The 22,567-nt window shown below is 37.0% G+C and overlaps 1 protein-coding gene across 1 annotated transcript in view; it reads left to right on the top strand.

Annotated features, from left to right (window-relative positions):
* The window catches only part of Rttn (rotatin), a 134,740-nt gene extending 115,531 nt beyond the window's left edge, over positions 1–19,209 (top strand). Inside the window, exons 41-49 of the mRNA XM_041640834.1 lie at positions 624–729; positions 1,782–1,879; positions 3,402–3,479; positions 7,146–7,272; positions 7,816–8,015; positions 9,700–9,967; positions 16,587–16,690; positions 17,764–17,833; positions 18,801–19,209. Coding sequence (XP_041496768.1) covers positions 624–729; positions 1,782–1,879; positions 3,402–3,479; positions 7,146–7,272; positions 7,816–8,015; positions 9,700–9,967; positions 16,587–16,690; positions 17,764–17,833; positions 18,801–18,886 — 1,137 coding nt within the window. The 3' untranslated portion in view covers positions 18,887–19,209. The remainder of the gene's footprint in view (positions 1–623; positions 730–1,781; positions 1,880–3,401; positions 3,480–7,145; positions 7,273–7,815; positions 8,016–9,699; positions 9,968–16,586; positions 16,691–17,763; positions 17,834–18,800) is intronic.
* The last annotated feature ends 3,358 nt before the right edge of the window (positions 19,210–22,567 follow it).

The following is a 22,567-nucleotide window of genomic DNA, read 5'->3' as shown; positions in this document are numbered from 1 at the left end:
TCTTAAGTCCAATTAGACAAAGTTGGCTGCCCCCCAAGATAAAGGTGCCACTACTGAACCACTGTGGATTTTTTCTAACCCAGACAATGTTGTGTTTCTTGGTGTTAACAGGTAGATAGAACTATAGATACTTTTCTCCCTTAGCAGCTTGCATAGCACCTTGGGAGGCAACGATAGAAAGTCCTTTGGGAGGAGACTTCCAGGTCAGTCCCATCTCATTCCCTCCAAGTCCTGTGTCCACAGTACAATGGGCCTTCCCTTCAAATTCTGGGGAGCAATGAAGGACAACAGCAGCAGTCTATGTTGTGTTAGGTATCTTTTGGACTCCCCTAACCAACCAACTCCTGAGGTATTTCTTGTGCTTGATACTAGGGTTTTCACTAGGGAGTCTATGGTTCTTGGGGTAGAGTATTACGACCCCAAGTGTCATAACGTCATTTAACTGTGTGTGTGTATGTGTGTGTGTATGTATGTATGTATATGCATGCATGTTATATATAATTCACATAAACATAAAATAATATGATTTCCTATACCATTTTCAAACAGTGTTAATTATTCCTTCTACTTCCTCTCCCTCTGTATTGCCCCTTTTACTCCTGTGTTGTCTATATTCTCTGCAGTGCTATGAAGGAAAATCTCCCAAAGATGTCCTGAAAAGAGTTGCCGCAAATGCACTGATGTCACTTCTGGCGGTCAGCAGAAGAGCACAGAAGCATGCTTTGAGAGGTGATCTTCAGCATCAGTTGTTTCTATGGCATCTTGACAGTTGTATTTCCTGCTGCTTGTTTTTAATTTTCTTTGAACTAAAAATGTAAAGAAATTATAGTAAAATCTCAATGACATTTAAAAAGTTTTTAGCAATTCAGCAATCATTGATTTACTTTTTTATTGTCTCTAAAATTTGTTTTATTTTTAAGTATGTATATGTATTTCTGTTTGTGTGTGAGTGCGTTCATGTGGGTGCAGTTGCTTATGGAGGACAGAAAAGGGTATTGGATCCCTTGTTGCTGGAGGTCCAGGGTGATGTGAGCTGCCTGGCGTGAGTGCTGGGAACTGAATTCAGGTTCTACCCAGCCCTTTCTCCAGCCCCACATTTATTGCTTTTCAATTAAAATAGAGTATGCTGGGAATACAGTGCCTAGGAAGCACAGGACCTTTGAGTTTAACCCCCAGTACTGAAAAATCAGTTAATCAATAAAATAAAGATGATACTTATAGATTGTGTGTTTCTATTTACATGTAATGTTACTCTAGAGGCTATATATAAAGAAATTTCAAGCTTTAACCTATTACTCAGCTTCATATTATTAGTGTATACACTAATTAATATTTAATAATTGTGCATTGTTAGTGTATGCATCCACGTTTTATGTCTCTAATACACACAAACATAGTTTTTATGGTACAATAAAGATAATAATATCCAATGGATAGTATTTTTATATAGATTTTCACACTTCAGGGTGATGGTTTCTCTTCTGGACATCAGGGATTAGGGATCTGAGAGGTAAAAGAAAGTAATAGGAACACATAACCCATCCGTCCAACTAATGACTTGCTGCTAAGATAAGATGAAGCATGCAGGCTGCAAAATATAAAGTAGATCTGAAACTCTCACAAAAATAAAAACGAGTGGCCTTAGTATTGTGCTCGTTCCCCCCTTTTAGTCATTATTCTCCCGCAGATTGGATTTGTACAGGCACCCATTGACTTGATTGTTAACCTTAACCCCTTCAGAGATGGAATGGCTCCTGACTATCGCAGGTTTTTTCTCTCAGCTGATCTCATCGAGAACTGCATGGAGCAGATGAGACACATCAATGCACAGCTGAACCTGGACTTGCTGAGGCCTGGGAAAGCAGCGCTGAAAAAAAAGGTGACTTCAGTCTCTGAATTCTTGTGTAAGGGTGCATGGATAAAGTAATCCTGTCTCCATTACTCTCCTGCTTACAGTGAGCACAAGGTAGAAATCAATGTCTGACTTAGAACATAGGTAGAGGCAGTTTAGTTTCTGAGATTAATTCTCACTTGAAAATCTTTAAGTGAGACTTACATCTTATTCTTTCTTGTTATGCACAATTAAAATATGTATATTTACATGATATATTGCAAAAATATTTTATACAATGGAGTATTTGAATAAAAGTAAGCTTTGTAGGGAATGAAATCTGTAACAACTATAATTTATTTTATGTTTATATGTCAGGCACAGTTTGTACATTTCAAATTTATTATGTCACGAATAAACACTGTAACGACATGGTCATAGAATCCTGCGATTGATGAGGTAATCTCCTTCCATGATTCCCAGATGTTTGTTCTAGCATTGAATTGCTTGACTGAATATATAAATTATACTTTAATATAAACACTATAACATAGTGGCTATATATTACCCGTGACTAGCAATAATTGTGACCAGTAACATTTAGACTACCTTTTTCCAGAAAATGAATGTATGTATAATATTTAAATCTAAAAATATGTATTCTACTTATTATGTAGAATATAATATATTAAACTAATATACATAATACAATAAGAAAGAGAGAGAAAGTAGCTATGTAGATGTAATATTTGTTGATAAAGTTCTCAAAACAAAACAGAGGTCTCAAAAAATGATAAAAAAAAAAAACCAAACATACAGAAAAGCATATGACAGCAAATGCTGACATCAATGTGAGGAAAGGAAAGCACTCATTCACTGTTGTTGACGCAGCCAGTCTGGAAATCAGTGTGCAGAATAGTTTTTCTGTAAAAACTATTAAGAAATCAAGAAGGAAGTATAGAGATGGCTCAGTGTTTAAGAATACATACCACTCTTTCAGAGGACTTGAGTTTAGTTCCAGAGGATCCAGTGTCCTCTTCTGATCTTTGGATGCACTACACTCAAATGAATATACCCACACATAGACTCGTGTGTGTGTGTATGTGTATGTGTATATATATATAATTTAAAAGTAAGGTTAAACAAATCTTTAAAAGGAAAGACAAAACTTTTAATAGTTTAACTGATATGTGGTAACAGGATCCGTGTTTAACAGCTTCTTTTCCTGCTTCTTATTTTCATGCCTAGCCAAAAGTGCTGCTTCATCATTGGGACAGTGAGCCAGTACCTGATGTGATGGAAAACCAGTCCATACTTGCCTTGCTTTATTGGGATGAAACATGGAGGCTATTATATATCTGATTTCCTCCATGCTTGATGGAACAGAAATAGCTTTTTTGTGGTGCACACACTTCTTGAGATATGGTCACCGAACCTTGTCAGTTTTTATAAAGTGTCGGTGGTTGGGCATGATCACACACAACTGCAGTGTACTGTGATCGTAAAGGAGGGGGTTACTCTTTCCATAAAGCACTGCATTCCTGTTTTTCATCTTCTTTTGTCTGTGCAGGAGGACGGCTTTATCAAAGACCTAAGCATTACCATGCAGCTCCTAAGGAATTGCCTTTACCAAAATGAAGAATGTAAAGTAAGTAGAGCTCCGTGGAGTGTTGATAGTAGTTCAGGTAGTGCATTGCTGAATTTTTATATGAGGTAACATAGGAGGAGTAGCGGACCCTCTGAATTCTCTTGTTTAAGATGTGTACCTGAATGTTTCTTAAGCTCAGAGTTAATTCTAAGAGCTGGATGCATTTGATCATGTTGTCCTTCAGCACTAATTACACTCTTATTTATATCAAAGCTTGAACATCATAATTAAGTCATAAATTCTGAACCTATCCTTCATTCTATATTGTTAGGCATTTAGATTTTCTTTTTGACTACAAGGGAATAATAAATGGTTGTCTGTGTTTTAAGAAGTGAAGGTTTTTAAAGATGTTTGACAAAATGGTTATTCAAAGGGAGTAAAAGATAGTATTTATAATTATAAAGAAAGATAAGCATGCATCCTGCTTCAGACTAGATATTGTTTTGCTCGTTGTGGTCATGTCACCTAAAGGAAGCCCCCTCGTCCATGTCTGCTGTCCTTTGTGGCCTTTGCACAGTCCTCTTTGAGAGCCACCGAGTCTGCTCTGTCTCTGAGTATTGGTTCTGCCCACTTCAGCAATCGTGATGGTACTATTGTGTGGCAGAAAATCTGAACTCTTGAAGTTGGTCCATCTGGAGTGACCTCACTTTTGAGGCATTAGCTTAAAGCTTTAGTGTTAAAAAACTGGTAAGATAAAGATCAATTGAGAAATTTCTTTTGCCTTTAAATTTGTTCAGTTTATATGGTAAAACTGGAAAAAGCATGTTGTATCTGGAGAAACATGGTAAACATGTATTACTTAAGCTATAATAAGTAAGATACATATAATTATTTTAAAATTAAGTATTTATTTATACATTTGTGGTGTATGGCCCTATAGGCTCATATATTTGAATGCTTAGTCACTAGGGAGTGGGAGTGTTTAAGAAGGACTAACAATGCACAATTATTAAATAATAATTAGTGTATACACTAATAATATGAAGCTGAGTAATAGGTTAAAGCTTGAAAGAATAATTGCATTACTCTTGAGTGTAAATATAAATCTGTGGGACAGAAATCCTTAATTTTTTCTTATTCCAGCTTAGGAAATATGTCCTTATTACTAATTATTAATTGTTAGGGTCATAACTCATAATTAAATCACCTTCTGCCACCTCACCACGGTTTATGCACATGTAACATTAAGGAGTTTTTCTGTTGAATAGATTATATGGCCGTGAGGCAAATGAACCTAAACAGTGGTTAGGACTCAGGAGGGCGAACTATGATACTCCAGACAAAGATGATAAGGCCTTACCTGAGCAGGGAGAAATGTAAAGGGGTGTATAGTAAATCTGAAGAGTTGACATGAAAGAAGAACCCTGTAGAACGATTTCCACACCCCAACTTGAGCTGCTTACAGTGTGGTAGTAGACAGCAGAGTGCAGGGAGGAGGCTCCCAAAGCTCAGGCTTGCCTGTGGGTGTGCCGCGTAAGCCTTTGGGAAATTCATGTGGAGAATCTCTTGGAGCTGAGTTTTATGGGCCTGACGAGCTATACATTCTGGCAATAGTAGAAGTATGTAATTGATATTTGTATCCAGGATTCTAGTTGAAATTTACCAAGACGGTATATTATAACAGCTTTGGTAATGTATTTGGAACACATGTAGAGAAGGTAGGAAATCAGAGGAGTGTAGATATAAGGCAGAAGAACGGAAATGAAAACAAAGAAACTTGTAGTAAGTGCCCCAGTGCTGGAGAGTTTGGCAGCCACAAAGGTTAGAGTGGTCTCAGTGAATCATCAGACAGGAAGTAAACTGAAGGAGCTGAAGGTGAAATGCAGGAAATGGACATGACAGCAGTGAGCATTCTTGCCACAGCTAGGTCATTGCATGACATAAGTATATTTGGTGCTACTACTGTGTAAACCACTTTTATATCATCAGAGAAGTAATCAGAGAATTGCATAAGTTAATGACTAGTTCATAAAATTGTCTACATTTTTTATTAACTGATGGAAAGATCAAGTCCCTGAGGAGACAGGAGAGTCAGTCATGTTTCCGAGGGCAGATGAGTGTATTAATTTCTGACAAGAGCAGTACTGATTCTCTGCCAGGCAGAAGGAAAATGAGAGAACAGATACATGTGGGAAGAATGGAGGATAGATAAGAATTCAGACCTGATGGTTTCTTTCTTTGTGAAGTGAGTGGAGTCATTTGTTGCCAGTGGGACTGAGTGAGATGAGTGAGAAGCATGAGGAAGACCATTGGGAGTAACTTCAAAACCTAGAGAGTATCAAATATTTTATATGACTGTCTACTTCATCCTACTGTTTGGTCCTTTGCGCTCTGAAATGGTTGTACAATTATGTGCCTGAGGACTCTAGTTCATGTGGGTATAGAAATTACCTTATAGTTCTTGTTTTAAAACGATACTCCTGCACTTCTGCAAGCAACTGTATCCTATCTACAGTATTGTCCCAATCTTAACTGATTTTTAATAAAGCCTAAGTTACTTAGAATCTGTTCAAATTACACAAAAGTAATCATTAACTTCTGGTACTTATACACATTAAAGATAATCTTAGGAGTAAAAACAAAGTCACTTCCTCTTGAATTCTCTACTTCTCTCTCAGTACCATCCATCCGTTTGTAGTTTGTGGCTACTGACTAGCTAGTAATCTGTCTGTTGTGTGAGTCTGCACTTATGTTGGAATCTGTGCCTATGTCTGTTGCCTGACGTGTATGAGTATCTGATAAGGCTTTCCTCTGTATTTATTGGTCGACCTAGAAAACATGGTGTGGGAAGGAATGGGTATTCTTTACAGAGCTCTTTAACAGTGATTGATAGTTGAAGATATTACAGACTGCAGCTGACCCAGAATAGTACTCAAAACTACAAACTGACGTCATCAACTTATATCTATTATATGTTGCTTCCATTTTTTTATTTTTTTGTTTTTTTTTTGGTGACAGATTCTTATTTTGAAGTTGCTGCCAGCGTATTGACTGTTTTCAGCAAACAATTACCACCGCACACACATTTATTATTCGGGGTTACTTGGGGCATGGAAGAATACGTAAAAGTTTATGCATTTAAACTGATTGTGTGAGAAATCCAAGGGATACATTGTTCTTTTCAGGCAGGTTAAACTTAAATAGTCCATGCACACAGTAGGACAGCAAATTAAGCACATAGTCTTAAATAATTTCAAAGGATATTATTTACCTGATCTGGAGGTCTGGGCAAAGTTCAGCCTCTTTGGGGTCAAGTTCTTTTCTTCCTGAAAATTGTGTCTCCTCGTGTATACTATATGCACATTAAAAGAAGAATAAAAGCAAACTTGATTAGAGTATTTTCTTGACTGCAAATCTCTGACCATGTCTGAGTCTTTTGAAGAGTTTATGTTTTGCTGAGGAATAAACACTTTCCTGCATATGTTACATGCTTTGGAAGCTGTTTTCTATAGTTCTCTCACTGACATATGCGAGTCACCCTTCCTGAGACTGGGCAGGCTCCCGAGCAGGGCCGCCCAATGTGGAGCACTATTGACTGGGAAAGGGCCCTCCTTATATGCAGCAAAGATGAATTAAACTATTGATTTATGGAGGTGACAACTAACTGAACGTAATTTTGCATTTCAGATGTGCAGACTAACGCCTGGTCTTCCCTTTCCCAAACAGGTGGCAGCTCTTGAAGCGCGTCTTGTGCCCGCTCTGCACTCTCTTTGGCCTTGGCTTTTGATGGAGGATTCACTGATGCAAATTGCCTTGCAGTTGCTTTGTGTCTATACTGCTAATTTTCCAACTGGTAACTAGAATCAAATGTTGTTTTCTCTAATAAATTAAAATGCTAGTTTCATATGATGTTATTACGCTGGACTAGAAAAATGTGCATGTTGATGTGTTTCTCCTTATGAGTGTATGTTAGTCAAAGGCTCTGGATCGTACGACTCCAGACCATTTTAAGAATATACTTGTTGGCCTGGCAGAGTCACTGGGTAGTTCAGGAAGTACACTGTCCTGATTATGTGGCTATGGGAAGCTGCATATAGTGAGAACATCCAAAGGGTGAAAATTTGTGAAAAAGACAGGTGAAGATTAGAACCATTATCGATTTTCTAACAGAAGACAAGCATGACAGAAGTTAGTTTAAGCTACTGTTGTCCTGAGAGGGGACAGCCCATCTCTAGGGTTGAAGGTACACATCAGCATTAGGCTTTCAGTGCTTATTTGCAAGTGTATAGGTGGATGACCAAGTCATTTTGACAGACATACATGCTTACCAGTTTGTGTTTTTAAAAACTAGGAAGTGGAACAGCGGCAACTCTGTGACAGGCTTTTTCTTTCGAAGGTTGCAGTTCTCTCTGTTGGTCCAATTATGGACAGTCTGTTCACACTGCCCACAGAGGCGCCCCCAGCAGCTCCCTGCTACTGTGTATCTTGAAGCTGGCTTCCCAGATGCCTGCAGAGAGCAACACCATTCAGCAGATGGTTTTTATGTTTCTCTCAAACCTGGCCTTATCTCATGACTGCAAGGGAGTAATTCAGAAAGTAAGTACTTAGCATTTCCTGTATGTCATAAAAGAATTGTTTGGCAAAATAACTCTGTCAATCAAATTTTATAAGTCATTTTCTAGGACTGCTTTATATGATTTCAGGACACTTTGTTTTAAAGGTTGGTAAAAGAATTAAGAAACTAATCATTTAAACCAGTTTGGGAGGCACTAAAACTAAAGCAGGAGTAGACCCTGATTATGCCCCTTCTAGTTATCTCATTGCTTTTAAACTGTGTTTTGTCTCAAAAACAGTGATTTAACAAAAAACAAAACACTGGTATCATACAAATAATATATTTGATCTGTGCATTGACCAGTCAAACAGTAACAATTTCTGTTCATATTATGGTGACAGAAAGCTGTGTAAAATCAGAGCACTTTGCCCCGGTTTCATTTTACATCTTAATGTCATAAAGTGCCATTTTATGAGGATCCGCAATTCTGAAGCTTCACTTCTTACACTAATTCTAGCTGACTGTATAAAGGAAGGGACTGAGTGAGACAAATCTAGTACACATGTACAGGGCACAGAGCGTCATTATGGCTGTATATGAACAGAGTCCTTGATTGAATTTTAAAATGTGAATATTATCAGACCATCTGTTACTAATAACAATGATTTGAATTTTTTTTTTTTTTTTTTTTTTTTGCTGCTTGGAGGTCAGATAGGATTTGTAGGAGTTAAGTATCCCCTTCTACTGCTTCATGTCTTTGAACCCTGAAAGATAATTTAAATATAATCACCAAATAAATAGAAATGGCTCTCTTACTTAGGAAATTGATTTATTGGTCTTACTGTGGAAATATTTTCAATAATTTATTGCTCTCAGCTCACTCTGGCTTATGAGTGTCCTCATTACATTTTTCAGAAATTTCTCAAGTCTGGTGTAGTGTTATCCAGAAGTCAGCCTTGGTGGGAGCATTCACACCGTGTGACGTGGCATGTACTATAACCAGTGCTCTGTCTCACCCTCACTCAAGCCCGTTCAGTTTATTTACTAGCATACAGCTAGATAATTTCTTCATGGATGTGCTAATATTTCTCTCATTCATTTATATGAGTGTATGTGCATATTTATATACGTATATGCCATGTATTTGAACACACATGTGTATTTGAATATATTTCTTCACAAATGTTTTCATATATATATCTTTGTGTATACATATACAAATGTGTACATATATATGTTCTGAAAGACCATCTTGAGACAGATATATGGGATTACCTTCTTCAAAATGAGAGGTATGTACTTGTTCATAAGTTAAATGAGAAAACACCTGTAACTATATTGATCTGAAACAACTTCACTTCTGTCAGACTTGTTAACTCCCATGCAGGGTGGATTTGGGCTTTGTTTCCTTTCCTCCCACAGGATATCTTTAATGAGTAGCAAAATTGCCAGGAGGCCAACTCTGAATTATTAACCATAATAATTGAGTTGATTATAGTTTATTTCATCTATTATCAGGAAAAATATAACAGGTATAAAATGTAATCACTATTTTGTTCTTGCCTTTCCATTTATACTTGGAAATGTATAGATGAAGCATTTGGAAGAAAAATAAATTAAAATTAGGGAAAAGAATATCAAAATACTAGTTAATTGGATACCAAGGGATTAGAAAAATAATGAATAAGACCTGAAAAGAAAATAATATTCTGTGTTTACCCACAGAGCAATTTCCTACAGCACTTCCTGTCCCTGACATTGCCCAAAGGAGGAAGTAAGCATCTCAGCAATCTGGCCATTCTGTGGTTGAAGTTACTCCTGAATATATCGTTTGGAGAAGATGGACAACAAATGATCCTGAGGCTAGATGGCTGCTTAGACTTACTCACAGAGATGAGCAAGTACAAGCACAAGACCAGCCCCTACATACCTCTGCTAATTTTCCATAACATTTGCTTCAGTCCTTCTAATAAGCCTAAAATCCTGGCTAATGGTAAGTAACCACACTGTGGGCTCATTTCACACATGTTATGATGTTTAGTTCATTCTACTCACAATAAAACACAGAGTAGCTCTATAATTTCCTGCTGTATTCAGGAATGGGTCTAGCCTCTGTGTGGACCAACAGCTGATGCCCCACTGGATACATTAGGTGAGGGGACAGCTGGGAAAGAGCAGCCGTGGGCAAGAGTCACAGCCTTTGCTTCTCTCCGTCTCTTCTTGATCTGCTGTTATTCTAGTTCCCCCTCATTTCTTATTCATTTTCCAGCAAATGAAAGCTTTCTGGAGCAGCTGTTCCAGTTGTAACTCCTGCTCTTCACCCTGCCCTGTGTCCCTCCCTTCCCCAATCCTACCTCTCTCCTTAGCCTTATCACTCTCTGATGCACTATGAATTTTATATGGCTCACTTTTTGTTTTTATGCCCTTTACATTGATAATTGATACATGGGCTGTTTAGAATCAAGAGGTTTGTGCCTGTCAACAGGAAGCACTCCTTAAGCATTTAGTAGTTGAGAGAAATCCTGACAGGCAGAGTTGAAAGCCATAACCAGATAGGGAAATTAGCCTTCCAGGCTTAATTCTCTGAGAGGAAGTATGTATATCTGGAGGCAATTCAAAAGGACTCCTGGAAGAGAAAAAGAAACAAGGAAGAAATTGGAGGAATCTGTTTCTGAAACCATAACTTGTCCAAGGTTTCTGTCCTGCCTGGTTCCCGCAACCATTAAGTCCCAAAGAAATCACACAGAGGTCTGTATTAGCTATAAACTGATTGGCCCATTAGCTCAGGCTTCTTATTAACTCTTATAACTTATATTAGCCCATTATTCTTGCCTAGGTTTGCCACGTGGCTCAGTACCTTATCCAGCTAGGCAGTCACGTCTTGCTTCTTGTGTGGCTGGGTCAGGACTGCGTCTCTTCCCAGAATTTTCCTGTTCTCCTTCACCTGCCTCTACTTCTTGTCCGGTTGTCCCACCCTATACTTCCTGCCTGGCTACTGGCCAATCAGCATTTATTTAAAATATAATTTACAGAATACAGACCATTGTCCCACACCAATAACTACCAAGTAAATGGGTATAAATTTCATGTGGAATTTTATAGAAGACATCCTATTGTGGTGGGGGAAGAGGCCGACTTTAGCTGCCCACCCATCTGGTCTTGAATGCCCCTTTCATTTTACAGCTTCTCTGAAACTCACAAAATACTTCCTCCTTTACTGTAGTAAGAATGAGATTATAAAGACACAGAAAGTGCCTAGCCTTGTTGCTAGTACATAGTAGATAATATATTAATCCTCCTTTCCTTCCATGCTTTAAACCTATTTTTTTTCTCAGAGACTTTACCACCCCAAGTTTTCCAAGTGAATAGAAATGACACTGTGCTCATGTTTTGTGTGCATATACAATTTAGGTACAGCAAAGAGAGATATCTTAGGAACAAGAAAATTATTATCAAAGTATTATTCAGAATGCAACAGAGAACTAGAAAAATGAGAAATGATTAAAAGCATAAAAGTTAAGTGATATAGCAAATACCCTGAGGCAATCTAATATGTTTTAATAAAATCCTAAATGAAGACCGAAAGAGAATGGGGGGTAAAGAGGAATAATGCTTATTTCTTTTTTGAGCAGGGGAAGAAAGGGTCTATTTCAATCTTGTAGCCATCAAGAAAAGCCAAGGCTACATGGTGGTGTCGCAGAGAGCAGTGAGTCAGACCAATGACTGCAGCAGTGAACATTTGCAAGATAAGATGTATGGCCTAAAGGGCCTACTGTGTGACTCAGCAGGCCAAGATAAGATGTATGGCCTAAAGGGCCTACTGTGTGACTCAGCAGGCCAAGATAAGATGTATGGCCTAAAGGGCCTACTGTGTGACTCAGCAGGCCACACTACCTTCCATGGCTACATTTTCCATTTTCTTTCTCCTTCCTTCCTTCCTTCCTTCCTTCCTTCCTTCCTTCCTTCCTTCCTCTTTGTTGGTTCCGGTTCTGGTCTTGGTTTGTCTCTTGGTTTTCTTTGGATTTTGTTTTTTCTTAAATTTGGTTTTGATTTGGGTGGAGGGCAATTGCAAGTGCAGAAGGCAGATGCAAGGAGATGAGATAAGTTGGATCGGAATGCATGATGTGAAATCCGTAAAGAATCAATAAAAAGTTATAATTTAAAAACAAGAGAGAAAGAAAGGCTGAGGCAGGGATACTAGGCATGAACTTGGAGCAAAGCCACAGAGTAATTCTTCTTACCTGCTTGCTCCCTACTTCTGCTCAGCTAGCTTTCTCATACAACCCGGACCGTGTGCCCAGAGTAGCTCTGTCTGCAGTGGGGTAGGCCAACCCCCATCAATTAGTAATTAAGAAAAGTGCCTTTCCCCTTCTCGCCCTTACCTCCCCGCCCCCATGAAAGACCCATTTTCAGTGGTATGTTGAACATGATGGAATAGAGTGGAAATTCCTGCCATGAAAGACCACTGGCTAATCTGACAGAGGCAGTTCCTCAATTGAGGTTCCTTCTTCCCACGTCTTGAATTGACAACCAAGAATAGCTATCATTAACAGAGAAACTACAAACTAATAGTATATATATATACTGAATTTCATCTGTAGTCTCTGTGGCTCAACCATATGCTTTTCTGCTTTATTTCTTTTTCTATTTTGTTTTTTGGGAATTTTATACAATATATTTTCATCCTCCTTTCCCACTCATACCCCTCCCAGGGGTCACATATCAGATATTCTCTATATCAGATATTTACAATTCATACAGTAACGAAATTAGTTATGATGTAGCACTGAAATAATTTTATGCTTGGGGGTCACCACAACATGAAGAATTTATTAAAAGGTCATGGCATTAGGAAGGTTGCGAACCACTGATTTAGCAGAATAATAGTGGTAGGTTCTCTCCTAGGTATGACCTATCTAGCAACAGGTTCTTGCCAGCAACATATCTCAATATAATAAAGCAATATAGAGTAACCCCACAGCCACATCAAGAAGCTTCTCTGATGTGCATTGAATGAGGCATGAATCATTTATCCAATCTGTGACTAATTGATGCTCACAAAATACTCCCATTGATTTCATTTCTTAAGCTTTAATATCTACAGTTAATTTGTAATTGTCATTCAGTCATGAGTTGATGAATGGAATTACATTCTAAACTCTGCCCAGTAAATTTTAACCTGATAGTAGTATGCTGAAAGTGCTTCATGTTCCGTGTAGGATATGTTCATTTAACTGACGTGTCTTTCAGCTTTCTCACTAAGCCAGCCTTGGTTAAAACATTTCTTGAATTCTTAGTATTTATATCTAACTCTTGTTGATTCAGTTGTAAGTCTTTAGTCACTTAAGGTATTTGAAACTAGGTTTATAATCAGTTTCCTATTATCTGTTTCCTGTTATCTGTTCTTGTGTTTTAATTAGAATTCATACCAACTTCTTGAACTTAAAATTTTTATGTGCTTTTTTGTATCCATGTTATATTTCATGATAAAGTATTGTCTTTAAATTTTTTATTCACTTTAACAATGGGCTAATACATTAATTAGCCTGTAAATGTGGCTTATTAAAAATTATAAGTTAAAATTACTTGTTAAAGAAGTTATGATATAAGCTTTGTTAAATCATAAATCTGAATGTTTGGAATATAAAATTACTTGATAATTTTCAGTTGGAACAAAATGAAATTACACTCATATTTTATGTAGCCACCCACAATCCATATGCCAAATTACATTTGATAGCTATATATATAGACTAATTTTGGATAGGCAATTTCATAGGAAAGCCATGGGGAGCTGGGTAATGCACATGAGGTGTTCAGGCAGGAGGGGGCTGTGTGGGCAGAGAATGACTGCATTTCACTTGCTACCACCTTGTCATTCTAGCACACAAATTAGTTTTTACTTTATGGGACTTTTTTTTTTTCCTTTTTCTTACAAAAAATTTGAACTCCTTGCAATAAAGTCACTTGTATTAGTTTTCTGTTGCTATGATAAAATATACTGACAAAAACCAAGTTAGGGAAGGAAGGGCTTGTTTTGGCTTACAGTTCCAGAGTGATAAACTCCGTAATGGTAGGGATGGCATGGCTGCAGAAGGGAAAGAAGCCCTTCAATCATAGTAGAGAAGGGATAACAATAGAAGGGGTAGGCGTCATTGTGGTAAGGAAGGAAGGCATGGCTGCAGGAGGGATAGTTAGACTCCATCATGGTAGGGAAGGAATAACAGCAGGAGGAATAGAATCCATCATGGTAGGGAAGGTGTGGCAACAGGACTGTGATGCCCTCCTGACAGTCAGGAAATATAATTGTCACATTTATCCCCACATAGGAAGCAGAGACAGGAAGTAGGGCTATACAGCCTCACAGCCTACCTTCATTAACATATTTCCTTTAGCTCTGAAGACTCTTCCTCCTAAATTTTCCACAACCTTCCCTAGCAGTAACATCAACTGGGGACCCAGTGTTCAAAAATATGAGTCTGTGGGCCACATTTTTTATTCAAGTCACAACATGATTTAAACAAAATGTTAAGTTGTTGAATTTTCATCCAGGTAGTATTTATTGAGCCCTATAACATAATGGCACTGTGATTTGAATACATATCATTAAAGAGACAACCCCCTTAAGACAGTAAGACAGTTCAGGTTTTTATTGCGGGTGTGTGTGCGTGGGGGGGGGGGCGGGGCTGCAGAAGCGTCTCTGTAAGGATTAAAACCTACCAGCTTGCAAGCTGAGGTAAGTAAAGGGAGAAGGGGGAGAAGAGGAAAGAAGTAGACAAGATTCCTTTTGGGGTCTGAGAGTGCCCTTGCTTTTAGTAAACAAAAAATAATGAGTAATGAGTGAAACAGTATCATGTTGTCAATAAACATCTCCTATGGCTAGCCATTATCCAGGGTCTGGTGGGTATTTAGACTTTAGTTCTGGAGTGCTAATTAACTGTGATTTTAGCAAATTGTCACCAAGATGGAAGAACTTTTTAAAGGGCGTGGCCATAGCTACTGACATATTTCTCTAGGCAGATAGAGAAGTGGTTGCAGCAGTCCTTGTGCTTGTAGCTCTCCCTGCTGGACAAGGTCAACATCCTCATCTGGGAGATCTTGGGCCAGTTTCTGCTCATCAGAAAATTTGGAAGAAAATGCTTGAGCAAGAAATCTTTCCTCAGTAGTCTCCAAGCCTGCTGATACGTTCTAGCAATCTTATGCTCTCTCTTCAAGAAATATGACCCTAAAATCATTTACGAGATGGCCATCAAGTCAATCTAACTGCTTCCAGTTACTGTTGGAAGCATAGATGGGTTTAGAGTATCCATTCTTATTGACCTTGAGACATTGGATCCAGGTAGATGGAGTTAGAGTATTGTAGAACCATATGAGTGTGGGTCAGCTTAACTGAGAGTAGATAAAATCAAGACCGCAGTTGCATACACAATATCCAGTTGTTGATAATGTCATCACTAAGGATGCAATATATTTATCTCATTTCTATGGTGAAGATCCAGAGGTCCAGTTTTATAACCGTTGGCCAATGGGATGGTGGTGTTTGGTGTAGTCTTAGTTTGATTTTGTGGATTTTCTAAAGGAGAAACTAGCAAGATTATCAAACATATATAAATGGTGGGATGTTCCTGGTAAAGAAAAGCATGTGAGTCCTTCAGGTTGATTACACTTGGAGTTTCTGTGATGGCTTCACCCGCTCTGTCAGTAGCCCAGATGTCAAGCCTGAGCCATTGTTTATATCATTATCAGTGGTTTAGCTTTCGTTATACTTTTCCACTGGATGTTTAAGACCATGCAGGGGGCCAAAATTAATCACTCTTTTTACTTTTGAGGCTAGTTGAGGGTCTGGTTCTCAGGGGCCAATCTTTAGATCTGCTGGGTGGTTAACATGTAAATAGTTTGCTAACACAAGTGTTTCACCTTAAAAAACAGAATGTTTTAAAAATTATACAACTTAGAAAACATAATATGAAATTTAATGATATATGAAAATAATAAAAGTAAGTTTAAATATTGTTTGAAACCTCCTAACAATTGCCTTTGAAGTAAATGCCTCTGAATCTTTACTTAAAATGATCATACTAGCATACATAATTAACAAGTCTTTATTCTCCTCTCTGGTAGCTTTTTAAAAATGAACATTTCTTATATATTGAAATGCCATCAAATCAAATTTTCTTATGCTACAAAATAAAAAATTCCCATTCTACAGTATATTTATATAGTGGTGATTATGCTTTTATGACAGATCATCCATTTTTATGACAGGTCATCCATTTTTGTACATGTGAAAATGGGAACTATAGCAGAATAACTTAATATAATTCATAATACACTTAGTTTTGCATTATTGTCCTTCAATGAATAAGCTTTTGTTGAACTTGAACCAGAAAATTTAGAGAGCACTGATATCCAGATCATCTGTACCTGTTGTGAAAAGTTTGTTCCAAGATACCCCTTCATATGCCTCAAGTTGTAAAAGATGTCATTTCTGGGTGGGACCTTGTATTTTTATTCTAACGGGACAATTACTCTGTGTATTCTTGTGGGCCAGTTCTAGATAAGAATACAGGGAAGTATGTGGAACTGAACTTTTATAATGTGCTTATTTGTAGAAAAAATCATTACTCTTTTGGCTACCTGTTTAGAAAGTGAGAATCAAAATGCCCAGAGGATTGGAGCGGCTTCACTTTGGGCTCTAATTTACAATTATCAGAAGGTTAGTTTTTAAAATAATTGTTTGAAATGGAGGGAGGGGAGTTGATGCAGTTAAATAATTAGGGCTCTTAGGATGCATTCAAGAGTATCAGACGGATGGATACCAGCTAATGGTAAAAAAAAGTTTCAAACCCAAGTTCCCTTTGTTCATTCATATGATTAATAATCTATCAATTAATATTTTCATTTACTTGTTTCACCAGGGCTAGATTCAGAAGGGTAGTTCTATTTAAGTGAATTTCCCTTTTGATTTCAATTAAATTGTAAATTTGTTGTAATTTTAGTAAAAAACATTTCTTTGTACAGATGTGCCCAGGATCAATGCATCTTGATGGAAGACTTAATAATAGTTTTATCCATGCATGTAATTTGCCTTTCTCATGTATATACCATCAGTTAGTTTTACAGTGATCTCAGTCTCTGTAAGATCAAAGTACAAGTGATGCCCAGAGAGAATTATAGCAACAGGGTACTGCAACCTCTCTTTCTCTGCCAGCTGGTCTTCTTTTGTTGTAAACATTTCATTCATAAGTGAAATACACAAGAGTATTTAATGATTACCCAGTAGCCAGATGACAGTGTTAGGGCGCACAGATTTCCTGGAGATGACAGCCACTCTTGCCTGTGTGACTTCTCTTCATCCTGGATCAAGGGGTTGCTTCCTGCTCACATGGGCTAAGCACAGGTTTGGACATCTTGAAGTCCCTCAGTAAATATTTATATACTGAGAACTTGTAGTGTTTGAAGTACTTAGTCCTAAATCTAATAATTGAAGTAATGAGAATTTCCCTAAGGTTGATTACTCAAAAGTAATAAACTGAGATTACGGGAGAAAGAGTAGGAATGAAGGGAAAGATCCCAAACTATAGAAAAGAGGCCAGGTTAGCTTAGACATGAATGGAGTACAGTGGGCTTGACACAATAGGCTGAACTGGTATCTAACTGTCTATATTTCTGAATCTTAACTCTATGCTGTTTAACACCATAGTTAGCAATAGGCAATTAGTCCTGTATTATCCTTATCCTCAGTATGTGGGAATAAAGCTAACTAATAGATTGTCTTTTCTTTTCCAGGCAAAAGCAACTTTGAAAAATCCATCAATAAAAAGAAGAGTAGATGAAGCATATTCCATAGCAAAGAGAAGTAAGTTCTAAGAGATTACAGTTAAATTTGATAAATACTAAATGAAATTTCTGGTTACTGAAATATTTGAATAGGACACTGCAAATGATAGTTTTGTGCATTGCTTTTATAGATGTTGAGAACTATTATAAAGTACTATCAGAGGGGCTCACATTTAGCCCATGCTTTTCATGGTAATGATTTTTTTGATATAATAAAATGTTCTGATAGGTGAGTATTTGAAATAAAAAAGTTTCTTAAAATGCGCCTTTGATCTTTCTCCAAGTCAGTTTTTTTTTTTTTTCTCCAGCTGCTGCTACTCCACTATAGAGTGTTCTTGGGTGATAACAATTGGGCCTAATTAGAATTAACCTTGAAAAAAACCTTTGATTTAACATCAGGAAACTGAAGTCTTCCAAGCATATGTTCAACAGCCCCTGTAACCACATTTCCCTGTGATCTGCAGTCATGATTTCAGAGCATATTAGTCATTTGAAGTGAGCCAGTTTTAAATGGGCGTTATTCTCCAAACACTTTTATCTAAAGATAGCAAAGTATGTCTCTCCTGTGCTGTAGTAGATCTCTTGGTTCTTAATGTTTGTCTCTGAAGAGAAACGTCTTTGGTTTGTTTCTAGTTGTGATCTTGCATTTCAGGATGAAGTGAGGAATTGGTCTTTGTTAATGTTTATGGTTTTAGAGGGATGGTATGTAAGAAACAGTATGGTGTTTATTCTGGATTATAGCTCATTTATGTGAATTACGGAGACGCTTTCTTAAATATGCTTTAGATAAGCTATTGATAAGAAATGAATGGAAATGTTAAACATTAATTTTATAAATGTAAAATAATTTTATAATTCTAGTATATCAAGAGCATAAATATCTTGCTAATAAATCTTTTTCATAGCTTCATGTAGGAGTGTCCACCCCTATGTGGGGCATTAAGTTTAATATACTGGTATTTATAACTCTTATTTTCCTATATCAGCTCTCTCCAATTCAGAAGAAAACCCTCTAAATGCCTACTATTTGAAATGCCTTGAAAATCTTGTACAGCTGCTTAACTATTCTTGAGCCATGAACTGGTCTACTCCAGAGCTGACTGCCATCCACAGGAGATCTGGATCAGAGGCCAACTTTGTGCAGCATCTGCTCCCTGAATGATGCTGACTCTGCAATATCAGTATCTGTCTTCCCTATGAGACATCACCGGCCATATTAAAGGAGTGGAACTGGTGACCCTCCACTCTGTTCATTCCTGGCAACCTTCCAAAAGTGAAGACTTGCTGACTCAAGATGCTGCAGACATAGAGTTCTGGCATTATAAACATTTTTATACTTTTCTATGTAACATGTTTTGTAAAAATCCTATTTAATAGTTATTTAATAAAATAATATTTTAGAAACAAAAACTGGCTAGTCTTAAAGATTTTTAAGAGTGTATTGTATTCTTTGAGAACTTCATGTATGCAATGTAGTTAGATTGTTATTTGTTTCCCGCTTCTACAGTTCTGACCAGAACACCATGCCCCCAATTCTAACTTTATGTCCTTCCTTCCTTCCTTCCTTCCTTCCTTCCTTCCAATAAAGTCTAATTGTTACCACCATAAGTACATAAATGTGAATTAGGAGCATAGTCTACCTATCAAAGGCTATACCTCTAAAGTTGGTTCTACCTGCCCTAAAGCCATCAACTGTTAAGAGAATAGTTCCTCAGCTAGTGATGCGAGATTCTGTGCCCCCCCCCCCCCACATCCATTCTTGACTATTGACTGGATTGATCTTGTGCAGGTAGCCATGGCTGCCATGAGTACAGTGTCTCTGTCATATCCAGAAGACACTGTTTTGCCCCAGTCTTTCGTAACCTATGACTCCTAACATTTTTCTACCCCCTCTTCCGAGATGTTCTCCAAGACTTGTGACATGTCCCATCTGTGCCTCAGCATTCCACTGACACTTCGTCTCTGCACTTTGGTCTTCTGTTTTATATCTATTTTCCATAATACCCTCACAATGATGTTTCTCTGGTAAGGACTGAGAGCTGTGCTATTCAATTGGCATAGAAATACCTATTTAAAAGGCATCATCAAACTATCTCTATTTACGAGAATAATAGTATTAGGTTCTTCCTGGGGTCCATTCTCATTCAGACTACCACACAGGTAAGTAAATACAGATTCAAAAGTGATGATTTGTTCACTTTTGATGAATGGGTAAGAATGGAGCCCCAGATACCTGCTAGTACCCCTAAATTTTTGTTTTGTTTCTTAATCCTCAAGTTATACTACAACTGTATTTCTATCACTCCTTCAATTAAAAAAGGATTTGTGTTTGAATCTTGTGAATAACCATTACTTTTTTTGAGAAATAAAGTTGCTCTCTTCAAGAAAATGATCATTTTCTTTATGATTCATTGATTGACTTCTTTTTCACACATCTTAGTATGCTGTGCCTTGTTCCTTTGGAACCAGGGATAATTGTGGCTTTCTCCCTTAGGAGTTCTATTAGTCAGACTGATAGACAGTTACTCATGTACACAGTCCAGGGGTGGATGTTGAACAGTCAGCAAATATTGAGAACCTTTCTTGCATGACAGTGAATATACCCGGGTATTTGGTACATTTAATTCTCTAACATCATGTGGTGAAACACTTCTTTTTTCAGTTGTCTTGTAAAAGTAGGAAATTGAAAAACATGTATTATCTTACTAGTCCAAAGGAAATCTTTAGTGTAAAGAATGTAACTTATTGCAATTCAGTAAGTAAGGGAAATGATGACACTGTTGCATTGTGTCTGTAAATTAAGGAAACTTAGGGCAAACTGAGACTATTCTTTGTAGGCTCATACTTAAGAACGTTCTTACACAACCTAAGTAGCAGATCTCGTGGGGCTGCATGAAAATCTGTAGGGTGTGAAGTTCACACTGTAGAAGACTGCCAACACCCCAGGAATCCTGAGCCCTGGCAGCAGGGCACACAAGGAGCTCAACACTTATCTTTGCATTTCATTTGCTCCTTCTGCGTTGAAATATGTTTCAGAAAAATAAAATCTTGCTTAATGTTTCACAGTTAAGGCATATATAATAAATTTGTTTTAATATTGCATAAATAGGTGTTCTATTATAGACTTTTTCAGTATCATTCTTACTGTTTTCTTTCTGATGGTGGCTGTGCCTTTGGTCTTTTAATGTTTCATGGATTGATCTGGTCAGTGATTTAAGCATCCTAGGGCAAACTTTGGCAATTCCCTGTGAATTCTGAAACATTGTTTCTCTCAGTTCTTTAAGTACAACATTCTTCCTTTGGTTTAACATGGAACACATGAGGTAGTAAAATACAAATTTATTGTTTTCTAATCATCTTCATAAAGATTGATTGTAGAAGCCCATGTCTTTACAGAGAAATGACAATTAGAGAAAGTCACAACGGAGTAAGCTGCAGCGATCAGTGGATAGTGGAGAGAACATTTCTCCAGTTAATACATTTGCAGCACAACTCCTGCACTTAAGGCTCATGAATCAACATGGAAGAAGTGACTGGAAGATTATAAGGACAGAATGAATACAATTACTGCAAGATCATAAAGGACATGAAGTGGGGGGAAAGGTATAGATCTGGAGGCAATTGTAAGAGGAGTAAAAGGTGAACATGATCAAGATGCATTCGTAAACTTCTCTAAAATTAAAAAATATGCCAAATGGATAAATGAAAATAAATTATGTAATATGAACAATAATGAGAAAAAGGACTAAAACCAAAATAAAAATTGTTGTCATGTAGAAAAAATTGACTTTAGTATTAAAAATTACAGAGATGAAAGTACTGTAATGATAAAAGATTTGATTCACCAAGAAGATGTAATATTAAAAATTTATGTATTTCTATAATTTTGAAGTAGATGAAACTAAATTTGTTCTAGAGTTTCTACAATAAATTGCTAAACCTGCTATCATTATAATAGATTTATCTTTTATGTTCTATTAGCTTTTTTGTTTTTCCCCTTTACCTAAAATAGATTCTTTTCTCATACAGTATATTCTGGTTATCATTTCACCTCCCTCTACTCTCAGTTTTTGAGGTAAGTCTTCCAATGTGGAAAACCTGAACATCATAACTGATAACCTTGAACTACAAGATTTAGCAAAGCTTTGCTACCAAAGTTTAAGGAAAATAGGCTTTTCTGTGATCCATGTCTACTTGATGCTGAACAAGTTTGTGTATTACAAGAATTCTTTTCATTTTGTAATTCAGTTAAAACTAATAAAAAAGATAAAGTAGTTAATATATTTGAAAACTGACAAACTTCTAAATAACCCCGAAGTTAAAGCAGAAACCACAATGGAAATTACTGAATGATGATGAAATAGTGAACCCACAAGACCTGTGGGATGGAGCAGAGGTGAAAGTTCTCACATTTATCCTCCAGAAATTTTTTGTTTTTAAATCTTTATAATACGAAGGCCTCCAAATTAGTGACTAAAATGTCTGTTATACAAATTTTTAAAAATGTCTGGGTCTTAAATTCCAAACAGTACATATTCATAATACTTTTGTTAAAAAATTAGGTTGCTATAGATGTATGAGTTTATTTCTGGGACCTCTGTTGTATTATATTGTTCTAATATCTGGCTTTTGTTTGTGTTTTGTATGCCAAAATCATGCTGTTTTGTTACTATAGCTTTATAGAGTTTGAGATGTGGTATTACCATTTCTTTTCTACTTCAGATTGCCTTGATTATTCCTGGTCTTTCTGCTT

Source organism: Microtus oregoni, unplaced genomic scaffold (assembly GCF_018167655.1).
Source record: "Microtus oregoni isolate MIOR12 unplaced genomic scaffold, Mior012 000065F_ref0000479, whole genome shotgun sequence".
NCBI lineage: Eukaryota > Metazoa > Chordata > Mammalia > Rodentia > Cricetidae > Microtus > Microtus oregoni.
Note: the sequence above shows the minus strand (reverse complement) of the source record. Positions and strands in the feature narration are given on the sequence as shown.